This window comes from Callithrix jacchus, chromosome 18 (genome assembly GCF_049354715.1).
Source record: "Callithrix jacchus isolate 240 chromosome 18, calJac240_pri, whole genome shotgun sequence".
NCBI classification, from domain to species: domain Eukaryota; kingdom Metazoa; phylum Chordata; class Mammalia; order Primates; family Cebidae; genus Callithrix; species Callithrix jacchus.
This window is the reverse complement of record NC_133519.1, coordinates 23,924,741-23,936,442: the sequence shown is the minus strand read 5'-3', so window position 1 is coordinate 23,936,442 and position 11,702 is coordinate 23,924,741. Positions and strand designations below refer to the sequence as shown.

General features: G+C 39.3%; 1 protein-coding gene across 12 annotated transcripts in view; it reads left to right on the top strand.

Moving 5' to 3' along the window:
• The window catches only part of SOAT1 (sterol O-acyltransferase 1), a 72,249-nt gene that overhangs the window by 52,055 nt on the left and 8,492 nt on the right, over positions 1-11,702 (top strand). For all 12 annotated transcript variants that reach the window (XR_013529487.1, XR_013529489.1, XR_013529488.1 and 9 more), the window contains 7 exons: positions 1,290-1,349; positions 4,297-4,404; positions 5,856-6,138; positions 6,638-6,716; positions 7,276-7,357; positions 7,987-8,032; positions 9,294-9,423. Coding sequence is in view for 9 of the 12 variants with exons in the window: in XM_078356222.1 (XP_078212348.1) it covers positions 1,290-1,349; positions 4,297-4,404; positions 5,856-6,138; positions 6,638-6,716; positions 7,276-7,357; positions 7,987-8,032; positions 9,294-9,423 (788 nt within the window). In the remaining 3 variants the exon portion in view is untranslated. The remainder of the gene's footprint in view (positions 1-1,289; positions 1,350-4,296; positions 4,405-5,855; positions 6,139-6,637; positions 6,717-7,275; positions 7,358-7,986; positions 8,033-9,293; positions 9,424-11,702) is intronic.

The following is an 11,702-nucleotide window of genomic DNA, read 5'->3' as shown; positions in this document are numbered from 1 at the left end:
CAGAGAGAGATTGTAGTGAACAAAGATCATGCCACTGCACACCAGCCTAGGCAACAGAGACCCTGTCTCAAAAAAAAAAAAAAAAAAGACTGACTAATAAAATAACAGAGCCAACACTTGCTGAGCGCTCTACATGATGAATTCATTTAAACAAGTGATCCTATGAGACAGATACTATAACTATCCACATGTTACAGATAACCCAGAGTCTGGCTCTAGAGTCCTTGTTCTTTTTCTTTTTCTTTTTTTCTGAGATGGAGTCCCACCCTATTGTCTAGGCTGCAGTGCAATGGTGCGATCTCGGCTCACTGCAACCTCTGCCTCCCAGGTTCTAGCGATTCTCCTGCCTCAGTCTCCTGAGTAGCTGGGACTACAGGTGCATACCACCACACCCATCTAATTTTTTGTAACTTTAGTAGAGACAGGGTTTCACCATGTTGGCCAGGCTGGTCTTAAACTCCTAACCTCATGATCCACCTGCCTCAGCCTCCCAAAGTGCTGGGATTACAGGTATGAGCCACCATTCCTGGCCAAGTCCTTGCTCTTAATCATATCACCATGTTCCTCTCTGTTGTACTCTATACAATACTTGTAATAAAGTACGTGTGATTAGTATATACTTTTCTAATTGTTGGTTCATCCAGAATAATCGAGTGAAGGCTATCAAAGGCTAATGTGTGCCAATTTGCCATTCCATGCTCTTCTCAGTTTTATGCCCCTGTTCAGAGGCATAGAGTGATGTTCTCAAGAATAGTTTTGACTAGTAATAGTTAAGTGCTGGTAGTAGTACGAAAAGCCCTAAAGAAGATGATAATGCAAGATGTAAAATGGGGGGTTTTAGTAACTCACGGCAACCTTTAAGATCAGGAGGCTGTTGGGAGTTGCTGGAAGTCCTTTGATATCAGAAAGGGTATCAAAAACATCAGTGCAGTTTCGTAAGACAGCTCAATAACAGTATATATGACCTGGAGTGAGTGTGCTTGTAGGCCTATGACCTCAGGGGATCTCTACAAGAAGGAAGAGTGGTTGCCGAAGTCCATAGGAGCGGGGTGTTTCGGCCCTTCCATTCTTAATAGTTATGCATGTACCTACCTCACAGCATTGTTCGGAGGGAGTAAATGAAATAACATACATAATATCTGTAACACGGTACTTGAATCAGTAGTGAAAAGGTCATTGGTCAATTAATGTTAGATGATGTTGTTGGTAATATTCTCTTGTTTGTGGAATTAGAGTTCTTACAATATTTGAAGTACTTACATCTTGTTTTAATTTTTTTCTCTTCTCAGGGATTTGAGAGCACCTCCAGAACAAGGAAAGATTTTTATTGCAAGGCGATCTCTCTTAGAGTGAGTATTTTTAGTTGTTTTTAAATGTTTGAATTTTTTTAAAAAGCTATTCTGATAGAATCATTGCTTAATCTATGAATATGTAATGAGTTTGTTCTGTTTTGTATCTGTATAAATCATTAGTTTTTTGTTGTGTGCTCTCTCTTGCTCCTTTCTGATCTTCTGGTTCTGTATCTAGTTGCAAAAGAGGAGTTAGGAATAAGAATGGTTATCTGGGCTTGGCACCGTGACTCACACTTGGAATCCCAGCACTTTGGGAGGCTAAGACAGGCAGATCGTGAGTCGAGGAGTTCAAGACCAGTTTGGGCAGCATGGCAAGACTCTCTCTACAAAAAGTTAGCCAGGCGTGGTGGTGCATGCCTGTAGTTCCAGCTATTCAGGAGTCTGAGACAGGAGGATCACTTGAGCCCGGTAGGTAGAGGTTGCAATGAGCTGAGATTGTGCCACTGCACTCCAGCCTGAACAACAGAGAAAGATCCCATCTCTATTAATAATAATAATAATAATAACATTAAAGGTGCACTTTGGGTAGTTGATGAATATTTCATTTTTAATGCTGAGTAATTTGTTCATACACTCATTTAATAGAATACTGCTGAAATTTAACCTGTATTAGTATGGATCATCTGAAATGGTTGGGTTGGTGACACATTAAGTGTGTTATAGTGTACTTTTCTTAGTAGAGACAGTTTCATCATGTTGGCCAGGCTGGTCTTGAACTGGACTCTCAGATGATCCACCCACCTCGGTTTCCCAAAGTGTTGGATTTACAGGCATGAGCCTATAAAAATTAGCTGGGCTTGGTGGCAGGTGCCTGTAATTCCAGCTACTTGGGAGCCTGAAGCAGGAGAATTGCTTGAACCTGGGAGGTGGAGGTTGCAGTGAGCTGAGATCATGCTGCTGTACTCCAGTCTGGGTGACAGAGCAAGACTCTGTCTCAAAAACAAGTATACTTTTCTTTAAAAAGACACCTTATGTTTATCAAAAGTTACTTTCTGTGAGTCAAATTGATGCTTACTACTTCACTTAGATAAGAAGGCCGGTTTTCTTTCTAAGCATGTAATGTTGTGTTCTGTCACACTATAATTTGAAGGAATTCATCTTTTAAAATTTATATCTGGGGGAAAATGCAGGCTTTCTACTAAAAATATTAAAAAATTAGCAGGGTGTGGTGGTGAATGCCTGTAATCACAGCTACTCAGGAGACTGAGGCAGGAGAATCACTTGAACCCAGGAGGCAGAGGTTTTAGTGAGCCAAGATCATGATGCCATTGCATTCCACCCTGGGCAACAAGAACGAGACCCTCAAAAAAAAAAAAAAAAAAGGCTTTTAATGATAGAATTTATATATGAAAAATAAGCAGCGTACATTAACTCAAAAAAAGTTGTAACCAAGGAAATAGAACAGTTTTCTATGGCTCTGATGGGTTTTTATTAGAATGTGAAGATCCGCAGTCCAGAGACTGAATAGCATTTTAGATTACTCAAAATCATTTAAAAGGTTAGCCTTATTATTCCAGAAACAAATTAAACGAGTTGAAAAACCTGTTTTTTAACTAGTTAAAACAAGTTGATAAACCTGTTTTTTATCAAGTTAAAACAAGTTGAAAAACCTGTTTTTTTTTTAACTAGTTAAAATAAGTTGAAAAACTTGTTTTAGTCAGATATAAAATATTTATTGGTCAAATTTGGTGGCTCATGCCTGTAATCCCAGTACTTAGGGAGGATGAGGCCGGTGGACCAAGAGGTCAGGAGTTCAAGATAGTGAAACCCCCATCTCTACAAAAAACACAAAAATTAGCCAGGCGTGGTGGCATGCGCCTGTAGTCCCAGCTACTTGGAGGCTGAGGCAGGAGAATCACTTGAACCCGGGAGGCAGAGGTTGCAGTGAACCGAGATTGAGCCACTGCACTCCAGCCTGGGCGACAGAGCGAGACTGTGTCTCAAAAAAAAAAAAAAAAAAAAAAAAAATTAGGAAAAGTCATCTATATTATTGTTATATTCTAAAAGAAAATTAAAATTAGACCAGTCTTAAATACAAAAATCAATGAGGAGAAGGTAAAACCATTTGTAAATGGTTGAGTTTTATAGATATGTAGTTGGTCATGATCATCATGATCAACATTATAGAAATTCATGTCAATTAGGCCGGGCGCAGTGGCTCACGCCTGTAATCCCAGTGCTTTGGAAGGGTGAGGCAGGTGAATCACCTGAGGTTAGAAGTTCGAGACCAGCCTGACCAACATGGTGAAACCGTCTCTCTACTAAAAAAAGAAAAAAAAAAAATGCAAAATTAGCCAGGCGTGTGGCACATGCCTGTAATCCCAGCTACTCAGGAGGCTGAGGCAGGAGAATTGCTTGAACCAGGGAGGCTGAGGTTGCAGTGAGCCAAGACTGTGCCATTGCACTCCAGCCTGGTCAAAAAGAGTGAAACTCTGTCTCAAAGAAAAAAAAAAAAAAAAAAGGAAAAAGGAAGAAAAAAAACCTCTTGCTGGGCACGGTGGCTCACACCTGTAATCCCAGCACTTTGGAAGGCTGAGGCAGGTGGATCACCTGAGGTCAGAAGTTCGAGACCAGCCAGACCAATATGGTAAAACCCCGTCTTTAAAAAAAAAAAAAAAATAGAAAGAAAGAAATTTATGTCAATTTTAACATTTTGGAAATAGTACTTAATATGTATTAAATTTAGAGAGTAGAATGTATGTATAGGATTAAAAAAAATTCTTAGCATTTTACTTAGTTTGCGTTTCCTGTTATTAGTGAATGACCTTTGTTTACCTAGAAACCATCCATTTCTGGCAGGTTTTAAAGAATGTAGACCATTCTTTTTTGAGATGGTTTTGGACAGTGGATTAAACATCTTCTAAACTGCTTTAAGAAAAGACTTTATGGTGTTTTGAATTTAAATATAGATTATTAATTTGTTTTGTTTGAACTACATTTACAGTGAGCTGCTTGAAGTGGACCACATCCGAACAATATATCATATGTTTATTGCCCTCCTCATTCTCTTTATCCTCAGCACACTTGTAGTAGATTACATTGATGAAGGAAGGTAAGACCACAAAAAAGACTGCTGGCTAGTTGATGCATGAGAAGTTCGGGTTTTTCATTAAATTTTGGTAAAAGGTAAATTGGTTAAATTTGCTTTAGCAAATCCTAAAGCCGCAGATTTGAGGGTGATAGTCCTCTGCCCTGAAAAGTTTAACTGACGAGAAAATTAGAAATTTCATTACTTTTATTTTTAAAATGGTTTATTTTAATAGACCATAATCAATAGTTTCTGGGTAAAAATGGGAGAACTTTGTACACAGTTGACCTATGAACAACACAGGTTTGAACTGCATGTTCACTTATATGTGGAAGTTTTTCAGTCAATATGTTTAGCACTCTGTATCTATGGGTTCTACATCTGTAAGCAAAGGCAGATGGGATCTGCAGTATTCCAGGATGCAAAACACACATATAAGAATGGCAGATTTTCCATATATGTGGGTTCTACGGGGCCAACTGTAGGACTTGAATTTGTGTAGGTTTTGGGGTCTGCATGCTTTCCTGGAACCAATCCCCCATGTATAGGAAAGGATAACTGCATATGATTTATTAACCTTTTGATTGTCTTTATTTAAGATGGTTGCTTAAAACAAGTGGCTTATTGGAATTGAAGGTTGAAAAATGTGATATTTCTTTTTAATATGAAAGTCAAATTGTAGGCCAGGCTTGATGGCTCATGCCTGTAATCTCAGCACTTTGGGAGGTTGAGGAGGGAGGATCACTTGAGCTCAGGAGTTCGAGACCAGCCTGTGCAAGATCTCTACAAAAAAATTTAAAAATTAGCCAGGAATGGTGGCTGGCACACACTTGTAGTTCCAGCTACTCAGGAGGCTGAGATGGGAGGATTGCTTGGGCCAGGGAGGCTGAGGCTGCAGTGGAGCTGTGTTTGTGTCACTGCACTCCAGCCTGGGTGACAAAACAAGATCTGGTCTCAAAATAAAAATTTTAAAACCAAATTGTACCTTAAAAAATGACAGTATGATAATCATGGATTGAATTATATACTTTTTTTGAAAATTTTTGAGATAATTGTATAGTATATTAACAGGTTTTTAAATCGTGCCTATTCTGAAAAATCATCTTTTGTACATAAGAATGATTGCTCTTTGAATATTTTACATAGGATATTTTAGAGTTAAAATTATTAATGTGAGAATCTAATCTTTCAGAAGTTCAAAGTCTTGTTGGAGGACTGTATTTATCTTAGGGCTTTTAGAAAACTTGTTTCTAAACAGTATATAGTGTTGATATATGTTGAGATCTATTGTAAAGAAGAGGATTAGAAGCAGACCTCTACCTAACAGAACTATTACAAATCCATGACTTCAACATATTAATATTGTAGTGTTTCCTAACGTTGAAAGTTTGGTGTTATAAAGTTTTAAATTCTGTGAACTCAATGTGTATTAAAAATTTGCCTCTATGTTCTTTTTCTGTACCTTTTCTCCCCAGGCTGGTGCTTGAGTTCAGTCTCCTGTCTTATGCTTTTGGCAAATTTCCTACTGTTATTTGGACCTGGTGGATCATGTTCCTGTCTACATTTTCAGTTCCTTATTTTCTGTTTCAATGTTGGGCCACTGGCTACAGCAGGAGTTCTCATCCACTGATCCATTCCCTCTTCCATGGCTTTCTTTTCATGGTCTTCCAGATTGGAGTTCTAGGTTTTGGACCAACCTATGTTGTCTTAGCATATACACTGCCACCAGCTTCCCGGTTCATCGTTATATTCGAGCAGGTAAGATTTTAAGTGTTACTCAAAGTGATGCTGTGCTCAGCTAAAATAATAATGATGATAACAGACCGATACTACTATTTTTAGCTGTATTAACTTGGATAAATTTTCATATATTGTTCTTGGTGTCATTATCTGTAAAATTGTTCAACTAGTATCATCTCTTAAGTTTCATTCTAGCTTCCATGTTCTCTGAATTTTGAGAAATGAAGTAAATTAGATTGAATGGTTTTTGATGCATTAAGATTTTGTTCCTGAATACTTTTTGTAAAAGTCACTTAAATTATAAAATATTTTTGTAATTAAAAACACTTTTGAAATGTCAGATTCATTGTTTTGTCATGTAACAATTTCCATCTAAATAAAGGATTATTTTAATTTGTTTATATACTCATCAGGATTTTCTGATTTTATTGGCTGGCTGTGATGTGTTTGACTAATAGAAGGGACACTTGCAGGAGACTTTCTTTGAGCAGACATCTTTTTCCTCTTGCGTTTGTAGATTCGTTTTATAATGAAGGCCCACTCCTTTGTCAGAGAGAACGTGCCTCGGGTACTAAACTCAGCTAAGGAGAAATCCAGTATGTAACTTCTTTCTCTCTCTTTTCCTTTCTTTTCTTTCTTTGTGTAATTTCATTAGTTTAGAGGATTATTGACTGGATATTCACCCTTTGTTGTTTACTGGGATGTCACATTATATGATGTAGTGATTGTGTTTGTAGCGATTGTGTTTGATTTCGCATACATATGATCCACATTGATTTTGAGGACTACTTGTTTCCTGAGTATTCCTGATTTGCCCTTGAACCTACAGTTTTAAAAAATTGATCATCTTTTGTAACTTTGCATTGTTTTTATGGAATGTTAATAGTCCCATTGCACCTGTGTCTGCCTATTGTTTGCAAATTGTTGCTTCACACTCTAGAAGTTATCTCAGTCACAGGAATGACTTGGTTTAAAGAGATTGGTAATATTCAATTAGTACAAGAATAAGAAGTCACTCAGGAGATCAGGAAAAAAGAACATGAGCTGATAAATTATTGAATTCTTCCCTGTTCTGTGCTTCCTTATTTTTCCCTCTTTATTTTTGCCGTGAAAAATCAAAGAGCCTCTGATCTAACCATAGTCTTCCTTTTCTAGGCATTATTCCAATACCTACAGTCAACCAGTATTTGTACTTCTTATTTGCTCCTACCCTTATCTACCGTGACAGCTATCCCAGGTAATGGCACTATGAAGCAGAAATGTGGTAAGTACCAGAAGTGTGGCATGAGTGAGGCAGAGTAGGTAAGCAGGGGCCAGGTAGGGACATAGAAAATATAGAATGAGTTTTCATTTTTTGTCTGGCCTGGGAAGCCTTAAATGGTGGTGATTAGAGAAGTCTAATAGATTATAGTAATTCTTGACAGAATTATAAAGTATTTCATGTAGTCATAAATGATGCTCTATGCGTAAAACCATTATTTATTTATTTATTTATTTTTTCTGAGATGGAGTCTCACGCTTGCCCAGGCTGGAGTGCAGTGGTGCGATTTCTGCTCCCTGCAACCTCTGCCTCCTGGGTTCAGGCGATTCCTCCTGCCTCAGCCTCCTGAGTAGCCTGCATTACAGGTGTGCACCACCACGCCTGGTTAGTTTTTTTGTATTTTTAGTAGAGACAGGGTTTCACGTATTGGCCAGACTGATCTTGAACTCCTCGCCTCAGGTGATCTGCCCACCACGGCCTTCCAAAGTGCTGGGATTACAGGTGTGAGCCATTGCGCCTGGCCAAAAACACTAGTTGTGAGGGTGAGTCTTTATTCAAGTCCTTACTTTATTTAGAAAACTTATTTTTGTTTCTTTCTTTTTCAGGACTCCCACTGTAAGATGGGGTTATGTCGCTATGCAATTTGCACAGGTAAGTTTTTGTAACTGCCTAAGGCATGATGATTAGGAGATGGGGATTCATATAATATAATCTACTGAAATCTACTGGGAGCTAAGAATGCTTTCTGTTGACATTATGCAGTCTTTTAAACTATTTCCAGTACAGTAAATGGTGTTTATTTTGCCAACATCAAAAGTAATTTTCTTTAATAAAAGAATGTATTATTTTATAAAGTAATTCTAATTGGTTATTTCAGTAAGCATTAATTTCCCCCTTCCTGTTTTTCGGGGAAGGTGTACATGTATGTGGGTATGGTCTGACGCTTCCCCATTTTCCCCCTTCCATCTCCATCAGAACCATTAATCCTGGAAGATAGATCCCATTTTAAGTTCTTGTCTCAATCAAATGCCCATTTATGAAATAAGTTCTTCTGTTGTGGGTTTTTTTTTTTTTTTTGAGATGAAGTCTTACTCTGTCACCTAGGCTGGAGTGCAGTGGTGCAGTCTTGGCTCACTGCATCCTTTGCTTCCCTGGTTCAAGTGATTCTCCTTTGTCAGCCTCCTAAGTAGCTGGGATTACAGGTGCCTGCCACCACGCTTGGCTAATTTTGGTATTTTTGGTAAAGATGGGGTTTCACCATGTTGGCCAGGCTGGTCTTGAACTCTTGACCTCAGATGATCCACCTGCCTCAGCCTCCCAAAGTGCTGGGATTACAGGCCTGAGACATTGCGTCCAGCCATATAATAAGTTTTGTTTTTTGTTTTGAGATAAAGTCTCGCTCTGTCACCCAGGCTAAAGTGCAGTGGCACGATCTTGGCTCACTGCAACCTCTGCGCCTCCTAGGTTCAAGCGATTCTTCTGCCTCAGCTTCCCAAATAGCTGAGACTATAGGCATGTACCACCATGCCAGGCTAATTTTTGTATTTTTAGTAGAGGCGGGGTTTCACCATATTGGTCAGGCTGGTCTGGAACTCCTGACCTTGTGATCTGCCTGCCTCAGCCTCCCAAAGTGCTGGGATAACAGGCATGAGCCACTGTGCCCAGCCTGTATTAGAAGTTTTAAGCAGCAGGAAAAACAGGTCCTAAGGGTAAGCTCTTTTAAAAGTATCATTTGGTAAAGGGTTAGGAAAAGCGATGGTAGAAACTAGGCTTATTTATATACTAGTGTTAAGTGGAATACATATTCGAACATTACTTTAAGCGTTACATATATACTTTCTTTTGGAGGAAAAAATTGCCTTCCGTCTCATCAAGCCATCATTATTATAATTCTGTCTCTGTTATGTTCCAGGTCTTTGGTTGCTTTTTCTATGTGTACTACATCTTTGAAAGGCTTTGTGCCCCCTTGTTTCGGAATATCAAACAGGAGCCCTTCAGCGCTCGTGTTCTGGTCCTATGTGTATTTAACTCCATCTTGCCAGGTAACACGGGTACTTATTAATTTGGTCATGCATAAATTCACGAGGAAAATAGAAAGCTATTTGCCTATGAGCACCTTTGTTTTGCCTACTTCTTAAACTAAACTTCTATACATCTATACCCATCTTGACCTCTTTTGCATCTACTTTATAGACGAAGTATCCTTTTTTTTTTTTTCTTTTTTTGGAGACAGAGCCTTGCTTTGTTGCCCAGGCTGGAGTGCAGTAGTGCAATTTCGGCTCACCTTGCAACCTCTGCCTCTGGGGTTGAAGTGATTCTCCTGCCTCAGCCTCCCGAGTAGCTGGGATTACAGGTGCACGATACCATACCCCACCAAGTTTTTTTTTTTTGTATGTTTTTTATTAGAGACAGGGTTTCACCATGTTGGCCAGGCTCGTCTCAAACTCCTGACCTCAGGTGATCCACCTGCCTTGGCCTTCCAGAGTGCTAGGATTACAGGTGTGAGCCGCTGAGCCTGGCCATGAAGTATCCTTCTTCCAGTCTCAGGTCAGTCTTTCATCTTCTGGCTTTCACTCAAGCTGTGCTTTCTCTGACAGTGGATAGTCCATATTCATGCTGTGTCTTCCTGTTCACTATTCAGTTTATTGTAATCTTGCTCCTGATTCCACGAAGGCACTTAAATACCCTTTGTTGAAATTACTAGTAACCTCCAGTTTCTTAATCCAGTGGATGGGTTAAGGCATACTTTACCCCTTATCTAAGTTGACCTCCATGAAGCATTGGATGCTGCTGAGCACATTTTGAAATCTCTCGTGTTACTATTTTCTTTCTTTGTTTTTGAAACTGGGTCTCCTGGGTCTCTCTTTGTCACTGAGTCTGAATGCAATGGTGTGATCATGGCTTACTGTAGCCTTGACCTCTTTGGCTCAAGTGATCCTTTCACCTCAGTAGCTGGGACTACAGGTGCATGCCACCATGCCTGGCTAAGTTTTTAGTTTTGTAGAGATGGTGTCTTCCTATGGCCATTCTCAAACTCCTGGGCTCAAGTTATCCTCCTGTCTCAGCCTCCCAAAGTGCTGGGATTACAGGCTTGGGCCACCATGCTTGGCCTCTTGCCACTATTTCTTATTTTCCTCCTGCCTACCAGCCATACCTCGATTTCTTAAATTTATTTACTGCATTTTTTTCATCTATTGTAGAGATATATGAGTACCTGGTTCTATGTCGGGTGCAGAGGACTCAGCAGTGAACAAGACACATATAATGTTTACACTCTGGGAGCTTGTGTTTTATGGTTTCCCTTACTTTTCCTCTTTTCTTTACCCCTTAAATTAAATGTTGGTAATGTTTTCTGTCATCACCTTCTCTTTCTTTATTCTCTTGCATTCCTCTTCTAGTAACCCTCCCTGGCTGTCCCTGAAATAGAGTATGTGTTACATACTCAAGTGTCTTCCTCTCGAGGCTGTAAAGTTATTAAGATCAAGGATTGTGTTTTATAGCCAATGTCTCATATTGTCTGGTACATAGTTGGTGCTCTGTAAATATATTTTTTTCAATAAATGGGTGAAGGTGGTGGACATATAAATGGATATTTTACAACATAGTGTAATATGTACTATATAGGTAGGATAAACAAAATGCTTATGGACTTTATTTTATATTAGAGATAACATTTAATATTGGGTATTGAAAAATAGGTAGGTATTTTTCTGGTAGAGAATTGGTGCAAAGATCATTCTAGGTAGTGGGATGGATGCAAGGGCATGGAGCATTCTGGAATGGCATAAACCAGGTGTGGATGATGTTTACAACACTTAGAGGGTGGAGTCATTGTAGATATGTTTAGAATGTTATCCGTGTGTCACTATGTTAACCATGTTACTATTAATATTTTGGACTGGTTAGTTCTTTGGAGTGGCACTCTTCTGCATTGTAGCATAAACTGTTTAGCAGTATGCTGGCCTCTTGTAACTAGATACCAGGGGCACAACTCCCTTCTCCTCCGGTTGTCACAACACTGGTACAGTGGCTTGCACCAGTAGGCCCAGCTACTCTGGAGGCTGAGGTGGGAGGATCACTTGAGCCCAGGAGTTCAAGTCTAGTCTGGGCAACATAGTGAGACCCTGTTGCTTAAAAACAAAAAGTCTCTAGAATTTTTAATGTCCTCAGGGGGAGAGGGGCAAAGTCTCTCCCAGTTTTAAACAACTGTTTAAGAGGGGGCCATGGGGGCCAGAGTTTTAAAGGGCCTTGAGTACCAAGTTAAGACATATATCTAAGCATTTTTTAAAAACAGACTGGGTCATCTGTCATTTGTTGAACC